We start from the raw sequence: 19243 nt of genomic DNA, 5'->3' as shown, positions 1-19243 counted from the left end.
GGGCAGTTTTCCCCCCCCCCAGCCCCCCCAGCCCCTCTCCTCGGGGCTGCTCTCCAGCCGCTCCTCGAGGGCCCAGCCTGGGTCTGTGCTGGGGATCGCCCCGACCCACGGGCAGGACCTTGCCCTTGGCCTTGTTGACCCCCATGAGGTTTGCCCGGTCCCCCCTCTCCAGCCTGCCCAGGTCCCTCTGGGTGCCACCCCTGCCCTCAGCGTGCCCCCCACCACACAGCTCGGGGTCGGGGGTGAACTTGCTGAGGGTGCATCGATCCCACTGCCCCTGTCACCAACAGAGATGTTAAACAGCTCCGGGCCCAACCCCGGCCCCCGAGGAACGCCACTCGTCACCGCTCCCCACTTGGACATTTTGTTGTTGACCGCAACTCTTTGCGTGCGACCCTCCAGCCAATTCCTCATCCTCCGAGTGCTCCATCCGTCACATCCATCTCTCTCCAATTCAGAGACAAGGATGTAGCGTGGGACGGTGTCAGATGCTTTGCACAAGTCCGGGTAGACTTCTGCAAATGATTATATCCGTTTTTCTCTCATACATGGGTATGTATTCTTAATTACCCTTACCTTAGGAAAAATTAATTCTGCATGGATCTCCAGACTTTTTTAAATGCAAATTGTACTGACTACTTTTTTAATTAAGTCAGTGAGGCTACTTGAACACAAGTAGTTCCTAACTGGAAGAGTGGTCACATCTCTCTTCAGCATCTGCCATCCTGCTGAAGACCTTATTCCCTGCTCCAAAATGACTTAACATCTCACATATCTCAGCTTGCACTTTCTGAACCAGGAAATGTACTCACCTTCTCTCACACTTTGTGTGAAAATAGAAAACATGGTAAAAAATACATTCTATTTAAGTCCAACAGGTACCACACTGGGGCTACACTCAGATCACGTTGCTGCTTCTGAAGTTGCAGTATTGATATCTTAAAATTTAACATGGCTTAGGTAAAAAGTCAGATAATACCAAACTTCAGATAGTGCTTGGCAAGATATAATTGACTTTTGCACATAAACTGAATACTTTTGAGACTGTAATTAAGAAAAAACATTGTGAATTTGTATTTACACAAGGATAGATGTGTGTTTTAGTATTTGTAAACTAAATTCATGAAATACTAGCACTTAGCAATCTTATGCACTGAAAGATACAACTATTTCACACTTCTGCATATACGTTAATTTTTAAAAGTTAAAAATTATCTACAGAGATCATAAAAAATAACTCTTCATTCTCTTCCTCAAATTAATTACATTTGGAAACTCTTCTTCAAGCTAATTTATCTACAAACAGCAGTAATTCATTAGATCATGCTTTCACTAAAGAATGCACATAAAGGTCACTCTTGTGCACAACCCTACTTTATTGACAAATCAACTTAGAATACTACTTAGTGCTAGACATACTGAGTGTACAGAAAATCATTTATATTTATTAGCCACTTTCTCCTCTGGACCTACTCATGAACACTTATTTCTGATCTTTTATTTAAACACAAATCAAACAAATTCCGTAAAATACTGAACTTCAATTAGTTTAATTTAATAATTTGATTCAATATCGTTATTCACATGCAACAGCAACCTTCCAATAATCTGTAGCTAAGAATGTCAAACCAATCTAAATTCTGCTGATAATTTACTGTTTAAAAGTACTGTTTTAAAGTTTAATTTTCCTTTTCTCAGATTTATTTTTCCAATGCACAACTATACCTTAAGGTTTATTAATGTATGCAGTTATGGTGAATTCTCTGAGTTATGCACTCTACATATATTATGATGTTCTTAAGGTTTTCAGACAGTGAATTACTTCTTCCATATGAGTTCTGTCTCAGATGAGATATCATCTAATACAGTAGTACCAGCCTACAGAGCATTTCAGCAGCATACTAGTTAGTATTTTGCACAGCTGCTGTCAATATATAGGGTAGGATCAAACTGTATTTGAAATCTAATCTTACTGACATTCATGCTACCACGTCAACATTGACTTAATTTTCAGTTCTTAGCTACTACCAACCCAAGATGCACGAGACCTAACTAGGCTCTGGGGGTCTTTTATTTAGTACGCTAGAAGTTTTTAAGTTTAAGATTGAACATTAAATTTTTGAAGGGGAAAAAACCCCACTAATATTTTTCTTATTCCAGTTAAGAAACACAGTAAAAATTATGAACCTAAAGCCTACAAACAGGTGAAACAGGTATAACTTGTGACTGCAAGAAAGAACATGGCAAATAAATGGAACTGAAACTGAAAAGACTCAAAAAGATTGTGGGAACTGTGAGCAGCTGGTGGAGAGATAAAACTGCTCATTTGCTTCACAAGGTAAGAAAGTCTTCTGTTATGCGGTTCTACATAAAGCTTGCTAATTCACTTATGTTACAGTCTTCACAATATTGAATACCCTGGCTTATAATTTTTCACTCAAAATTGTAAAAAATGAAAACTGCTGATCAATATTGCAAGGAGCTAATTAGCATTTGGTCATTACCACCACTAATTTAACAAACCTACTAGTGGAATTTTTACAAAACAAGTATTGACTGGACTTAGGCAACAAAATAGCCAAAAGGAACATGTAGTGGAGATAACAGACGGTTGTATCTCATAGAAAAGCAGTTCTTGGCTGTCTAGTAGACCAAGAGAACTACTGAATGCAGTTTTACCTACTGAAGTGAAAGAGCGAAGCATTGATAAGTTGGAAGATTCTGCAAAGTGAGACCTTTCAGTGCCATCGTCAATAAACCATGTTAGTAATTATTTAAACTTCCATCTCAAGCCTTCCCAGAAGCTGTTAAAGATGCATTTAATTCAGAAGCACCCTCTACTTGTCCTCAACAGATAAAGAATAGCAAAGATCAATCACTGATTATGCCATTAAAACTAGAGAAATACAAAGACTTCATCTGGATAAAAAAATTGCAGTCGTCTTTATATTCGTAATACAACCTTCAATGGAGCACAAAATGAGAAATTTAAAAGAAATAATTGAACGGCTTCTCCCTGAATATGAGTCTCTTCATTTAAATTTTCAAGTCCAGTAGTATATGTTGAACATTAAGAGAACTACAATACTTTAAAGTAACAATAATGCAATATGCATCTCTGCTTTGCTGTGTAGGAAAAAATGCTCAGATTTATGTTTTGTCAGAGATGCTGACATAATAAAAAATAGGTTAGCTTTCCTGATTCCCAAACTGCTCTTATTTTCGTATCTGAAAAGGAATTTACAAATAATTTTGTCCAAAACTGAAGCTGCCACCTGAGAAAGCAAAATAAAGACAGCAAGTTGGGCTCTGCACAAGGTTGAAATTAAGAAACATGTGAGAACATGAAATGATGTCATCCTAAACCTTTGAGGCGTAGCATTTCCCTACACTAATAAAAAAAAAAAAAAAACAGAAAGTACTCCACTTAACACATTTCATATATGCAAACACCTTTGCACTGTCTACTTCATTATCAGCTAAAAGAAAAAGGAAGGCAAATACATCAAATTTCTGATCACCGGTGATGAAGTTTAGAAAAAACATGGTTTTGTCTTCACCTCTCAAATGTTCATATAATAAGGTTGTATTCATCAGATGAGCCAGCTTGATAAAGGTCCCAGCGTCCTGTTTCTGACAACTGGTTCATTGCTTAGGGGAACAGTGAAGAACAGAGTGGTTATAGAGTGATTCTGCCCTGGTTTTGGCAAACAGTAACTTCGGAGTCTTCCAAGTCAGAGTTTATAACTAGACAAGCATGTAGAATAGTTCAATGCACATATCCCACCTTAGTACTGTCAAATGGTTTTTTTGAATGCATTTATACCTTTCTCCTTGATAGTATTCTGTGGCAATGAGTTCCACAATATAATTGGGATGTATATGAAATAGTACTGTCTCTCTTTCAGTAGGGATCTCCTGCCTGATAATTTAAACTTGATGCCCCTTAGCTCCTCTATTATGAAAAAAGCAAAAAACCATTCCCTATTCATCTTCTCTACACCTTTCATGATTTTATAGATTTGTCATATTCCTTCCTCAGTCATCTATTTTCCAAGCTGAAGAATCTTTGTCTAATCTTTCTTTGTCTGAAAAGCATTTCATGCCTGTGATCAGCCTTGTAACCCTCCTCTGTACTTTTTTTAAAAATTCCTCATATCCTTTTTGATATGGTGTCCAGACTCCATGCAGTGTTCAAGATGAGGGCCCACATAATGAGTGGAATGATGATGTTTTTCTGTTTTGTTCTCCACACCTCATAATTCCTAACATCCTATTTGCTTTGAGGGTTTTTGACTGCCATTGAGCACTAACTGATGTTCGCAGAGGACTATTCACAATCACTCCAAGCTCTTTCCTGAGTTGTAATAGCTCATTTAGAGGCCACCATTGTGTTTACAGAGCGAGTTATTTTCCCCATAATTTCACATTTATCACATTGAATCTCATGTCATTTTATCATCCAATCATTCAGCATCATGAAATAATCCCCCAGTGTGTCACAATCAGCTTCAGATTTACATATTCTACATAATTTTAGAAAAAACATCAAAGTTTGTTCACTTCTATTAATTCCTTTTTTCCTTTTATTTACAACTATGTCAGTGCAGGCCTTAATAATGCTGCACTGGTAACAAATTATTTAATCTGTAAAATATGAACACCTTTCTTCCCTTTTAACCAATTATTAACTCATAAGGGGACTCTCTCCTCCTATGCTGTTTAAAAGCATTTGGTAAGCTTGTTGACAGCTTGTTGGAAATTAACATACTCTTCTCCTGACAAGATCTTCTTCATGTGATCTCTGACTCCTTCAATGAATTCTAGTAGTTTTTTTAAAAAGAAACCTATACTGACTTTTCCCCCCAATATATTATTTCCTCCTTATACACAGTAATCACTAAGAATCGCTCCTGAGGCGCTTCAAAGACTACTGCATTTTCTCTTTTTGCATTTCTCTGATTAAAATAGTTGATTTCAGCAGTAAGTTACATACTAGTTGGTTGTTCTGCGGCTTTGACTTCTTATAGAACCCTGGACTTAAAAAGCGTCACATCCTGGAATTTGATTATTGTACAACATATCAATTTGTCCTAAGATCTCCTCTAATGATGCATCAAATTTCAGACACTTCTTCAGAATTATGTTGTCTTTAAAAAAAATTTAATAAGAATCAGTTGTGGAAACTGGACAAATAACATTGGAAATAATCATGCTAATTTTCCTTAATTGCGCTGAGCATTCCTTTTGCATGCAGCTCATCTATCAGCCTCTTTTATTACTAGCCTTTACAACTGTAACAAGCTCCTCAAATTCAGTTTTGGGTGATCTTACTGTGCTTTTATATGTAACTTGCCAGCATTTATACTCAGTTCTATTTTCCACACTCGCACAGGACTTCTCTTGCTACAGGCTGTCTTATTACTTCTATTAGTCTCCTTTACTAGTTTAAACTAGTTTTTTTTTGTGTTGTTACTTGGATGTCTGTCAGTGGTGATTTAAACATAGCCTTTAGACAGCTTTAATTTTTCAGCTTCTACATACATTGTTTCATTTTTCTCATTTTTGTAGGCCTCTTCATAACCTATTTTTGACTGTGGCGAGGGCTTCCTACGCATAATAGTCATTACTAAAGAATGGTGCTCATACCTTGTGCCAAATTTTCCACACTGCTCACAATTAAACAGCTGCATATATTTTGTGAGTTCTTACTTTGCTCCAAAATGCAATTAAATTATGACACTTTGCAGAAGCTAGAAGTAATACATTTGAGAATAGCTTGAATGTACTACTGACAAACTGCATCAGTACATCAGTGCTTACTACATAATTTATAAATAAGAGTAAACACAGATTAATTCAACAGAGGGAGCTAGACAGGGCCATTCTTCTCCCAGGCCAGACACCCAAGTCTCAGAGCCCTGCAGATGAGTCCCCATGTGTGTGACAGAGGTGATGGAGGTGTTGTAATACTTATTCTGAGTTTGTTCGCCTTCATTTTTTTTGAAGCTAATAGATCAGCCTTAGCATTACATTACTTACATGCATACTCTTTTTTCACAAAGGATACTGGAAGAAAGTTCTATAGCCTCAAAACTCAGGCACTTGAAGGATTTATAAATGATAGCTTCCCAGTTTCACAGAGGGAGGTTGACGCGGCTTGGGGAACTCTTTCGACACGCTACCCATCTGGACCAAAACCTCCCCAACAAAGAAAACTAGTTGTGCAAGGAAGTTAAAAGATCATGACCAACGCTGCAGCAGGTGGACTGCCATGATGAACCCTGTCTTCTGTCTGCACAGGTTGATCTGAAGTGGGGAGATGCCTTCTCAAGCAGTCTCAGGTCCTGGGGCATCAGTGCAGCCTACGTGGTTTAGCTGCTAGCACAGCTCCTTCTACCCTGACCGGGAGATGCTGGCAAAGCCAGGCTGGTAAACCAGGAGTAGATCGGGCAGGTTATCAAAAGATTCACTAAACAAAACTTAGGGAATGGATAATGGGAACTGTGAAATGTTACAGAACTGCTAAAGCAAAGGGCCTTTTCCTTCCTTAGCCCAAATGGGCTTTCCTTGACTGAGTGTGAAGGACTGGCTGAGGACCGCATTAATGCAAAAGCTTCTCAAAGACCCTAAGGATCCTTTATGATAGCAATGGGAAATCTTGTCCTGGGTTTGACTGAGTTGTGCGGTTTTCTTGCTAGCAAGGGAGGCGGCTATAGGGGCAGCCCCCTATGAGAAGCTTCTCGAAGCTCCCCCAGCTCCAAGTCAGCTCCACCTCTGCACCAAAACTGAGCCCATCAGCTGCGCCTCTGCGATAACGTATTTAAGAAGGGACGTGGTGAGGAGCAGTGGGACTGGTGAGGAGGAGTTGCGGCAGCTGTGTGAACACCAAGGTCAGTGGGGGAAGGGAGGAAGAAAGGAGGGGGGAGGTGTGCCGGAGCAGAGACCCCCCTGTATCCTGTGGGGAGACAGCAGGGCGGTGCCCCCCCGCCACTCATGGAGATCTGCGGTGGAGCAGACATTGATTTATGGCCTGTGGCTTCCACCTGATTGATCAAGGTGCTGTGCCTGAAGAAGGCCGGGGTCTTGTGGGAAAAGGCAGCCCTGCTGCTGTAATTCAGCGCTGGGAGGATTGCAGCATGCGGGGGAGTCCCACGCCGGAGCAGCTCGGGAAGGGCTGCAGCCGTGGGAGGGAATCCAGTCGGAGAAAGTTGGTGAACAACAGAGCAGTGTGGGGAACGCTGCGGCCCATGGGAGGGACTCAGGTCAGAGAAAGTTTGTGGAGGACTGTCTCCTGTGAGAGGGGGACCATGATGGAGCAGGGGGAAGAAGTTCCAGAAACTCCCCCCCACCACAGATGGAAGAAGCGGCAGCACTGACTGCACCCCCCATTCCCTGCCCCTGCGCCACTGGGGGAGGAGGTAGAGATATTGGGAGCAGAGCTGAGCCCAGGAAGAAGGGAGGGGTGGGGGGAAGGTGTTCTCAAGGTGTGGCAATGCTTCTCACTGTGCTACTCTGTTATGTGTTGTTAGTGTCTGTAATAAATGTATGTTCTTTTTTTTTCTTCCCCTAATGAGGCTGCCTTTTGCTCGTAATCATAAAGGGGGATTTGCCCCTCCCTGTCCTATCTCAAATCCCAAGACTGGCTCATTTGTCCCTTCTCATCACTGGCAGAGAAGGGAGGAGTGAGTGGCTGTGTGGTGCTCAGCTGCCCTCTGAGCTCAAACCACAACAAATCTACACAGTGCTGTCTCACTATGCTCTCCAGTATGGTATATAAAAATACCTGAACATCATTATGGTATCGCATGTATTTACAAACACTCTCATATGTGTTATTTGGGCCATATTTCACCACTTCCAAGGGTTGATCAAGTATTTCCACTAAAAAGCAGCAGCACTTTATATTACATACATCTTACAAGTTACTGAAAAAGTGTGTTTTAAAAAAACAGATTTGGAATAGTTTACTGAAACTCAATTTGAGTTTATTCCTCTGCCTCTAAAGGCACGTTTGTTCTGTACATCCAGCTGTAGAGGTCTCAGAACATTCACAAATATTTTTCAAAAAGCTATGGTTCCTCTATCAAAGCTACCACATTTTGATAATTCTGGTATCTGGTAAGGCAAGGAAGGCTCATCTGGAGAAATCAAACACGTGAGAAGTGAGGTGGAACCATGTCTCCAGATGCACACACATGCTGCATGCAAAGGCAGTGTCCTGAGACAATGACCTGCACAGAGCCTTGGCACACCTCATCTTTATCTGAATACTGGATTGCAGGCTATGCTTTTTATAGATCCAAACAAACAACATATTCAGGAAAAAAATAAATGTATACTTACTGGGAGAGTTACTTTCTTCAAGTGGCATTCCTTTTCCAGTAATTCATAAACATATTTAGTAATGATCTAGAAAAAAAGAAAAAAGAAATGCAAATAGATATTGAATCACTTACAGTAATGACATATCCAGGGAGACAACTTAAAGGCTAGTTGGTTAAACTTCTAAGGACTTGTATATGTTTTGACACTTATCTGAATCCTTTACTACACAATTAATTATAGAACTTGGAGCTTTACACAAAAAGGTCCTCTTTCCCATCCGAAAAGGCTGCTTGCCAGTACAAAGAAATTGTAACTGTACCTGTGAACCCATCACGTGCTGCTTGTGAATAATTATGTGCCTCAAAACTAAGGATTATAACCAATTAATATATACTCAGGGGTACAAGAAAGGCTCTCCTTTGCAAAGAAATACTTTAAAAGCATTTTTTTCCATAAGCAGGACTCCTGAAACCCTCTCCTCTGCAGGTTCACTTCATGAGCTACATGGAGAACAGATCTTTAGTCACCCTCAGCACAAGTTGCCTTGCCATTTCTATTCACTGAACAGGGGAGGGATGGGTCAAAGGTTTCTAAATAGAAGAAAAACCCTGACTGATTCCCCACTATGGGTGAGTTTAAGTCTCTTGGCTCCATGTAGAAATAAAATTGAAATTTTAGACCTGAAACAAAGAGAATTATTTCAAAGAGCAACCAAAAAAAAAAAATCAACTTAGTCACAACGAAAAGACTTGCTGTCTCAAATATAACAAAGTTGTTCACACACTTCAAAGGCTTGCCTAATATTTAGGGAAATTTTTTTTTATCCTTATATATTCTAAGAAAAATGGAGATGCAGATGTAAGAACTTTCTAACTATTATTAATTTGGGAATTAAACTCAGGAACAAACTAAAGCACTTTGTCCATATGGGGCTGTAAAAACAGTTTGGAAGTAACTGCCTGGATTTCACTGGCTAAGGGAGTTACAAAAAAAAAAAAGAGGGGCAAATTAAAGAGGAAAAAAAGTGCTCATTAAGAGCCTCAGATGGTGCTTGCCTTCCCTTTAAAGCTTGGGGAACTATGTTTAAATTCCAGACAGGACAAGATCTAAGTCCCAAAATATTAATCCAAGAATATCTGGGTACAAACCCAGCTGGTATTCTTTAGTCCAACCCCTCAAGGCCACAATTACAGCCATCTGAACCCACAGCATATTAAGCCACAACAGAAACGTCGCTGTAACAAAGCTCTCGAGTGATGGCATCTTAACAACACACTATGAACTGAGCAAGTAGGAGCCAGGGTATCATAAACTTCAATTTTAATTTTCCAAATGCGCAATTACCAAATAAAGTTTCAATGAAGTCCAAAAGTTTTCATTATGTACATGTGAGCAAACACAATATGCAAACGTTTGGAACACATTTGAACAAATTAGAGGTACTGATGAAAGCTAATTAAAAATGTTGGCGCGTGCCCCTCCCTTCCTTTCACAAAAACCCGAAATCTTTATTAGGATTATGTGAATTCTCTGCTACCCTGCTCAAATACGTTTATTGATAGAATTATGTTCAAAAAACTTTATGGTTTTAAAGAAAATCAGTCTTACTGAACATTACTATCTACCGGGAAACTCCATTTGGAGAAGGAATTTAGCTGTGAGCGATGAGTTGATTTAAGACATGTTTATCCCCAAAGCAGTATGTTAGGAACATGCATACAGTGTAATTTTACCTTCAGGGCCAAACTTTTTATGGTTCACCAAAATCAACTTCAGTGTAATGCCAACAAGTAAAGCAGTTAAGTTCCTGCAGCCTCAGATGCTGATGTTGTACAGACATTAAAATGAGTATAATGATAATATGGCCTCAAACATAGAAATTTTATTTTTCACTCTAAATCCAGGCATCCACTAACAGTCAAAAACACTAAAAGAACACTTGGAAGAGAAAAAAATTGCTACGAAGAAAATCTGTATCAGACACCACTTGCAAAAATCTACCCTTTTTGCAGCTATGTGTTTGTATCTATTTCTTCTATTCTCCCTCATCTATTTAGACAGCAATGTCTTCAGGGCTGAAGTAAACCTTTACTCATTTTTTTCCACAGCCTGGCTCAATAGGGCTCTGATCCTAACTGGCTTTTATGCACTACTCAATTATAATAAATAGTGATATCAGCCTTAAAAATGGGACCGTTCAGTGAGTAGAGGACTCTGGTATATCGAAGATTTAACCTAATGAATGCTTTTAATAAGAGTAAACATGCAGACAGATATAGTAGGCTGGAGGCTCGGATGCAAAGTGTGAGATTACGATCCTCAGGCAGCTCAGCACCTGGATGGTCTCCACGGCCCAGACAGGCTTGAGGAAAAACTGCTGTAATCTGCCCCAGTATATGCAAGATCATAAGAGGGTTTTTTTGGCAGCAGATCAACAACTTCAGGGATATCCTAGCAGTGGCTGGTACGCTGTCAGCTTTAAAGGATGGAAGGTGATACACAAGATTTCTTGAAGTACCATCAGAGTCCCGAATTACCCAGATTTGAAAACATCATTGTAACGGCCAGGCTTCCTGCACCTTGCATGGATGTGCCTGGACAATCTAGAAAAATCCTGTGCTATCTAAGAATATGGCTGCAAGTACTGAAAATGCTACACATCCAACATTACTTTTGGTATTTTATGCTTTTAATTACTTCTTTTGATTTTATGGTTGATCTGTAATTTTGAAAAATTAACTCTTAAAATATCTTTTCTATAGGCATTGAAAGGAGAAGGGAAGTTAGACTTTCTATTACAAATCTATACAATTTAAATAGCCACAAATTATTTAAGTAGCAGTATTAGCTTGTGTATGCTGGCATTTTACCTTTAAGATCTGAAAAATGTTGTAGGATGTTGAAAAGTGTCTTGTGACTTTCTGAATGAGAATGTGAGCATGATTACACTCTACAAACTCTCCTGGACTAATCAATGGTCATATGGTTGCTCACGAGAGCAGGTATTTAGTGACAGAGACTGTTCAATCCAGTCCAGTGTTAACAGCTCATCTGGAACTATCAAGCAACAAATTGTGCAGCACAAGCCACTCTCACGGCAAACTGTAACACTTGCTAGACTGTCCTACTCATGTAATTCATACTAACCTGGGATATTTATGCTTTTTCTAAGGCTCTTGCAACTCATAAGGTGTGCCAACACTGTAAGCAGTACACTGCATTGTAATTCAAGGTAATAAGGTTTCTAGTGAGCAGGCAGCACCATGTCTGAGATGGGAGAGGAAAAAGAACCAAGAGTGAGGCTTGCCCAAAGTGTGTGAAATTAATTGTCTGGTGAATGGAGGCAAAAATAGTATTTCTGCACTTCTTTTATGAGACACTGGAAACTTCAACCCTATTTTACAGTATCTCTGCTCTTCATTCACTTCCAAGTGCAGGCTATCAGGAAAACACATCCCAAATAGTGTAAGTATCTGAGCAAAGCACTATCAAGGTGCTCTTTTTGCCTGCTCTGAGAACTGGGGGGAAAAAACCCAAACATAACACCAAAGAAATTCCATGCCTCTCATCACCTATTCCAATAGCAAGGAAGAAATCCTTTCCAACAACAAAAACGTACTTTGCCTTACAATTCCACCCCGAAAAAGGTTGTATTAGAACTATGGGACAGGAGAAACTTTCTTCCCAGCACAAAAGGCTTATAATTTAATTTGCTTTCAGCAAGCTGAGGAGGAATAGTCCTGCTTTCCGTAAGCCTGAGGATCTTCTGCCCTAAATGAAGTCACAGCTTTTCTTACTTTCATTGGACTAGAAGAATTCCCAAAGTGCAGGAAGGATGATGAGAACAGGGACCACAGCCGAGTGGAGCACATCCTGAACTGTAAAAGCAGTAGATTATCCTGGCCATATTAAAACTGCGAGTACCTAAATCTCTGCAACCATTTCTTTGTTACATTTTTTTTCCTTCATTTTTCCTTCATCTACTGTGGACAAGGCTAAGACCAGTAATGGTTCAGGACAGGAACCAAATTTCAGGACTCACAACTGCCCTTCCAAGGAGCATAAAACAGCTAGTCTTCTGACTTATGTTGGATATAACCGTGTGAATACCTCCAGGAGTACATTTTCAAAGTGCCAGTCACCCCAGATATGACATCTGCAAAATCCAATAGTCTTATGGATAATCTGGGGATAGACCTATGTCGTAACAGTGATGCTTCATACAGATCCAGAATATAACCTATTTTAATTACAAAGAAATTAAATCGATGACTTGAATGGACAGCAGAAAGGACAGAGACGGATAAGACCACAGAAAGAAAAGAGAAATGTATTATCTTATGACAGAGCTGAGATTTTACCCTTGCAGTGCTAAATATCCTGTACAATGGCGGTATAATGCTGCATGCAGTCTGCAGAGGAAAACTGAAACTTCAGGTAGAAACACAGTTCTGGTACACATAATTGTAGTACACATTAACTGGTAAGGTCCTGGCTACATCTGGCTTGTGTTCTTTCTAAGATTATAATGTTCATATAGAGGATTTTCTTCAGGACTGTTTTCGATTACCAAAAAGCACTGAAAAATTCTGTTAGTAGCATAATTTGTAAAATCTTTGCAATACAGCATCCTAAGCTACCTGATTAAAAGAGGATTTAAACAGCCAAAGTCTGGAAAAGAGGACAACCAAAAGCATGCCCACAAAACAAGATGACAACTCCAAAATAACTTAGCTTAAAATAACATACCCCCATTTTAAGTCTGGAAGAAACTGAAAGAAGCCATATAACACATATCCAAAAGGTCAAGACCCAGCCTGGCACACGTGAGGAAGAGCAGAACTGCAGCTGACCCACGGGTGAACTTTTCCATAACAGAGATATCCAGGTATACAGACAACAGATCACAACTCAGCAGCTTGTTTCCTGACACCTACACCCTAATCCAGAGGAGCTGCTTCAGTACATACCACATCAAAAACCATGCTGGGAGGCAGTGAAGTGCACTGAGCCTTGCTCTTGCTCATTGAGCCCCCCCCCCCCCCCCCGGCCCTGTGCTTTACACCCAAGTCCTCTGAATTCTTTTTTTTTTTTTTTTTTCCCCTGAGCGTGCTCCCACTTTCAAAACCAACCATGGGTGATTCTACCCACCACCAGACTGTGTATATGAACAAAGCAGCAAACCCACTGCAGAGGGAAAAAAAGAAAAAGACCACGTAAACTACACAAACTTGCAGAATGTTTTCTCAAGGGTGAATTCTCTGCTAAAAACGTACTAAAGAAAAGGCACAGGCCCCCATGATTTGTGGCCTTTCGCTTCTAAACCGGCACCTATCAGTATTCACTGGAAATCATTACCATGCAACGAACATTCATGGATTCATGACAGATGTGAGGAACCCTTCGGTTAGCACAAACCACAAAGTCTCTTTGAAGACAATCAAATGCCACATGGTCCCTCTCTTCTCCCATATGTGCACCCCTCATGACCAGAACGCCAACAGCCCTGTCAAATGGCTGGTGTATGGCTAACACATGATAAAGAATACAGCACATGTGACATGACAAAGGATGAAGCGCATGAGGGCAGTTGACATTACAGCCACTCACGTGGCAGAGGATGGATTACAAAACCTTGGAGAAAGGATAAGGGAGCACAAACTGCTAACCCCAGTTGTCCATGCCACTGCTTGCTCCGACACCCTTCTAGCAGCTTTATGGGAAAAAATGAAATGGAGCACATTACCAGTTAAATGTATTCCTCTGGTGGACTAGATCCAGCTGGATAGAGCTGAGATTTCCCACATCTCGTTCCTCATTCACAGCTATTCAAAACACAAACAGAACCCCATCACCACCATTACTACTCTTGATACCACTTTTCACTACTCCAAGGATTAAATGCGAATGGAGACAGAACTACTCTCTCAAAGTTAACAGAGGGTACTTCCCACCAGAAGTGAGATGTGTTGGCAATGATACACTCACTCAGCAATAGAGGCTTCTGCCTCTGAGGATGTCAACTTGGGAAACAACACTCCTTAAACACCTTATCAGATCACTTGCTTTCATTAATTTTTAAAGACAGTTTTCAAAGCACATGAAAGCGTGGAGACAGAGAATGTAATGGCAATCATTTTCCTGGTATGTTTTTATTAATGGCCAGATTTTTTAGAATAATATAGATATTACATTTAAAATTAAGGAGATTGTGGCTAATCAAATGTAGGTGCGCTGGCACTTTCCTTCTTGCCTGACTTCCTGTTTTTTCATAAGTCATATAATAAAAAGGGTTAGTACATTATTAGCATCATTAGTAGTTTATTATTCCTCTGTTAACCTTACAAATTAACTATAATTTCACCTTAGTTTAATCTCCTAAACATGTATTACAGAAAAAAGGGAAAAAATTACAATTAAAAATATTAGTGAAAAATAGTTGCTCAGAAACCACTGAAGCCTGACCATCTCTACTTCCTATAATAATTCAATTATAATTTGCTATGCTTTGAGTTGAAGTAAAGAAAAATGAAAGGATTTTTTCTTTTGGGAATGCAGAACCAATTCAACCTTAGGTTCACTTGTCAATTCCCACCCTGTGACAGAACTGCTCTTGAAACATGTCGAACATTACCAGTTTGCCTGGCAAATCCACATACAGAACAAAACCAACCTCATTTGCCTTTGTGTTCTTTTCCTAAAGTAGCCTGTTTGACTTGACGTTGCACAGTACAGCAAGAGATTCACCATCAGCTCCCCAATCCTCTAAAATGCTTTAAACCACAAATTCAGACCTAACATAACAAGTTACAACCTCTTAAATCTAACCTTTTCAAAAACTGGATATTTCATGGGCATAGAAAGGATACGTTTTTCAAGTAATTTCAATTCAGCCTAAAACATTAGGCCCCTCAGCACTACTATTATTTTCTAAGAACTTCAAGGCAGTGTACACAGGTTGGAGGTTTTATCACTAATCTTAATAATAAACAAGTATAAACCACTAGAAGCAATGCCATTACAAGTAATCGATTTTCTTGTTCTGTAAGATTTGTCTCCTCACTGGCAATAAGCACTTTAATGCAAAAAGAGAAAATAAGCACAAGAAGGAAACAATCCTTACAACATACCGTAGTCTACCCACAACTTTTCCTCTTTGCAGTTTAAGAGCAGTAATGTTCAGTGAAACAAATGCAAAATGAATTCCAACTGACTGCCCTGCGGCAAATCTCAAGTGGTGGGACTGACCCGAGGCTTGCGACTGTGGCTGCCATAGCCTTGGTTGAATGAGCTTTATTTTGACCCTCAAGTGACAAACCTGCCAATAAGTAACAATGAGAGATGCAAAGGAACTTTTTGACATATTGCTCTTGGACAGAGCCTTACCTAAGAACTGGGACAAACAAAAAAAATATACCAACGCCATGCCAGAACAAAAAAATCCTAAAAGCTGAGTGGCCTTTCTAAAGGCTCTGTTCACTGCAAGCTAAAATAAAAATCAATGGCATTTTTAAAATCCACAAAAGACCTCACTTGGATTATAGTGTGGGAGAACAATTCATTAAGAAGGAATTGACATTACCTCTAAGGGATTTCTTGCGTTTTCTACTGAAAGCAATTCAATACAATCTTAACACATGGGTGTGATATTCTGGATTCTGAGTTGACTGATCATAAATAGGATCTGAAGATCTTTTGAGAGAATTAAATGAAAAACAACAGGGATTTGTCATGAATGCAGCATATACTGTTGATGTGATTTGACCCAATGTTTTGTTACACGGTCTTTGCTGACACCTGTTGGTTTATATTTTGTTTTTCTTTTTTCTTTTTATCCTTTTAAAGAAAAGCATCTCTAATTTTAGAAATAGCTTGGCAATTAATTGGCTTCAGAAATGGCTTAATTACATAGCCCCTCTTATGAAAATTCTCAACTCTTTTTAAATATGCATACATATACATATATGTATGTATTAGTACTAAGCAGAGGCTTCAAGCAAGCACCTTGTACTAGAAGCAATTAAACACCTGCAGAAAGCATGACCTCTATCCCCAAGATGAGATAAGAAACAAAAGGATGAAAAGGTTACAAAACAAAGAAGGAAACTAAAAAAAGCCCAAAAGAGTAATGGTGGAACAAATATAAATGAAGCTTATAAACACATTTTAATATTCCAATCAAAGAACTGAAACTAATGATTATTACCTCTAAATTTCATATTACAGATGAGTTATGAAAAGGGATCTGGAAGAAAGAGCGGTAGCAGTTTTGATTATTCCAACTACTAATGAAGAAAATGTAGTTTAGGGGGAGAGGTGGTGATATGTAGTTTTCAAAGGTTAAAAATCCATGCCAAACCCAACTGACATATCAGATTAACATAGTTAAAGCATACCAGCTTTTCTAGTCACAGACAAAAAAGTCAGTGGTGTGTCAAGCATCTCATTTTACCACCTTTGATTCCTCAGCAGAAATGACCAGATAAATATTCACAGATGGACTGAAGGCTTAATTTTATGTAAATCCAGGGCAGAACTCAAATTAACACCTTCTTTCCATAGCAAGATGTCTTAACCATTTTGCCACCATGCTCCAGAACAGTACTGGGTAAAAATAAATTGGATTTACATAAATTTAGCTCAAAAGGGCCATGGTGCTGATCATTAGCAACTTCCCCCCACCCCTCCTTTTCTTGGCACTAATAGTAGTTCATACCCTCAGGAACACAAATCACAAAAATGTTTATAGTTTCACTATTAAATAATACCTGCACCTCTTTTTACTAGGTCAAGTAAACCAAATAGAACACACTGGGGTCATTAAATCACTGCATACTTAAGTGTGAAACTCAGGATCCTCAGTTGCTTTTGAGTAACTGACAAAAGCCAGAAGTTAAATTCTAAGAGAAATGGCAAGCTTGCTTTCTGCTTTTCTAGTCTACGGTTATGGTATCTATCGCTCTGAAAGAAACTTTCCCTTAAGGAGAGAAAAACCTGCCCTGAAGGCACTGTCTCTTCCGGGGTTACAAGCTGAAGGTTAAGAAAACATGCTGGACATTGATGAACCTTTTTCTCTTCTTTTTCCTCATTGTTTCTCAAGAAAATATTTCATTTTTCCATTCCATATGACTGAGCTCATCTAACTGAGACTTGAGTTCTGCTGGCAGGCAAACTCAAAGAGGAAGCAAACTACAAAAAACTCCAGGTATGGCAAATGCCAGGAGAACTTTCGATCAAGAGGTAAGGAAGATTGCTTCATATGTGGCATGTAAAATCCTGGTGCTTTCATTCTTGTATAAAATACATGAAAACATTTAATAGAACAATGAAATAAATTATTATTTAAAATGTCTTAATTAAATCAAATTTTGAAAGGTTAATTTATGTGGTTTTTCTGCAATCCTATGAGGAAGAAATATTTTTGTTAATTGAGGTTTATGAAATAAACTTCCTGGTCCATACTACTTCATTTACAAGAAGACAGTAAGGATATGATTAGTTGCTCAGGAATATTTACATTGATGATATCCGGAAAGCATAGCAGATCTTCTCTTCCCATGAAACTGTGATTGAAAAGCTAATGTAGCCAATAATGCAGCACACACATGTCCAAAAACAGCACATCAGTGTAGCTCTGTGGGTACAAGTATCAGAAGAGGAGAAACAGCTAATAGTGAAGCTCTGAAGACTACAATTTACTGTGTTTTAATGAATGTTACCTATAAACTTTGCTTGGGAAGGAATCGCATCTTTCTCAGTACAATTACCAATATACAGTCCAATTACACATAGAATTGATTAACATGACAGTGATTAAGAAGGATCACGGCAATTCATGATTTTATGCAAACTTTGAGTATTAGCTTGTGTCTTTGACCTTCTTCTACTGAATACAAATATTGAGAGAAGAAAAGCCTTTGTCAAATGGGACATTTCACATGCTCTAATGGAAATTTTGCATTAAAGCAGTGTAATACTTTGCATGTCCAACTAATTAAACCGTTATTTCTAAAAAGTCTGCTCACAGGCTATGAAACAGCCCAAGTCAGAAAATACTGTGTAAAAGCCTGTTCTGGTATCCATTTACACATCATGTGACCAGGATTGGTTCATGTTGGTGTTTGTGAATTTCCCAACAGAAGTTTCCATGATGGGACCCTTTGTTCTTTTGGAAGGGTGAGGCATGTGGAAGTATAGCCACGTGGTTCAACACAGTCTTATCAATAACAAATATATCAAGTAGGAGGTAATAGCAATTCCTCCTGAACAATGATATCAAAATATCGTCTGAAAAGGAAACTTCTTCCTAACATCCAGTTTCTGAAATGTTATAGTATTTCATAGGGACGTTAAGCATGGCAGTTTTATCACCTAGATACAGATAAAGGAAATGGACATCAACAACAGTGGGCAGCATGCTTGTGTGCAATGGGTAATTATACCACAGCCACTAGCCTGCAGAGTTCTGCGTTTCGTGAAAGGGTATTATAAAATAGAAAGACATATGAAAGACATTTTAAATTCATCATATATCAAATAAAATAAAGTTAACACAAATAACAGTCAAGAGAATAAAATTAGAAGATGAGATTAGGAATCAGACAGATTTTTGCCTAAAAGCAACTTGTTCTGTGACAAGAGAATTTGATACAATTGTATTTATGCCATGAGAACAGAGCAGAAAATCTGCATTGAGGATGACTTGCGCTCCATCAAATACAAAACTGTATTTATTGGTCTTTACAACATGCGGTGCTGTGATCACCGGCTGACTGCCTGTCTTCATCGCCACTGCTATTATCAATCAGTAATCTGGGCAATGGGCACACAGGCTGATGGGCCTTCCCCCTTTGTTCTGCTCGAGGCCTAACCCAGACAGAAGAGGCAGGAGGAAACCAGCTTGTCACCAGAGAGT

General features: G+C 39.1%; 1 protein-coding gene across 2 annotated transcripts in view; it reads right to left on the bottom strand.

Moving 5' to 3' along the window:
- FAM172A (family with sequence similarity 172 member A) overlaps window positions 1-19243 on the bottom strand; it is a 272106-nt gene that overhangs the window by 207584 nt on the left and 45279 nt on the right. For both annotated transcript variants that reach the window (XM_042787776.1, XM_042787777.1), the window contains one exon: window positions 8347-8412. In XM_042787776.1, the coding sequence (XP_042643710.1) occupies window positions 8347-8412 (66 nt within the window). The remainder of the gene's footprint in view (window positions 1-8346; window positions 8413-19243) is intronic.

This window comes from Tyto alba, unplaced genomic scaffold, assembly GCF_018691265.1.
Source record: "Tyto alba isolate M040663 unplaced genomic scaffold, T.alba_DEE_v4.0 Super-Scaffold_13, whole genome shotgun sequence".
Lineage (NCBI taxonomy): Eukaryota > Metazoa > Chordata > Aves > Strigiformes > Tytonidae > Tyto > Tyto alba.
The sequence above is the reverse complement of the archived record's forward strand: the minus strand, read 5'-3'. Positions and strand labels throughout refer to the sequence as shown.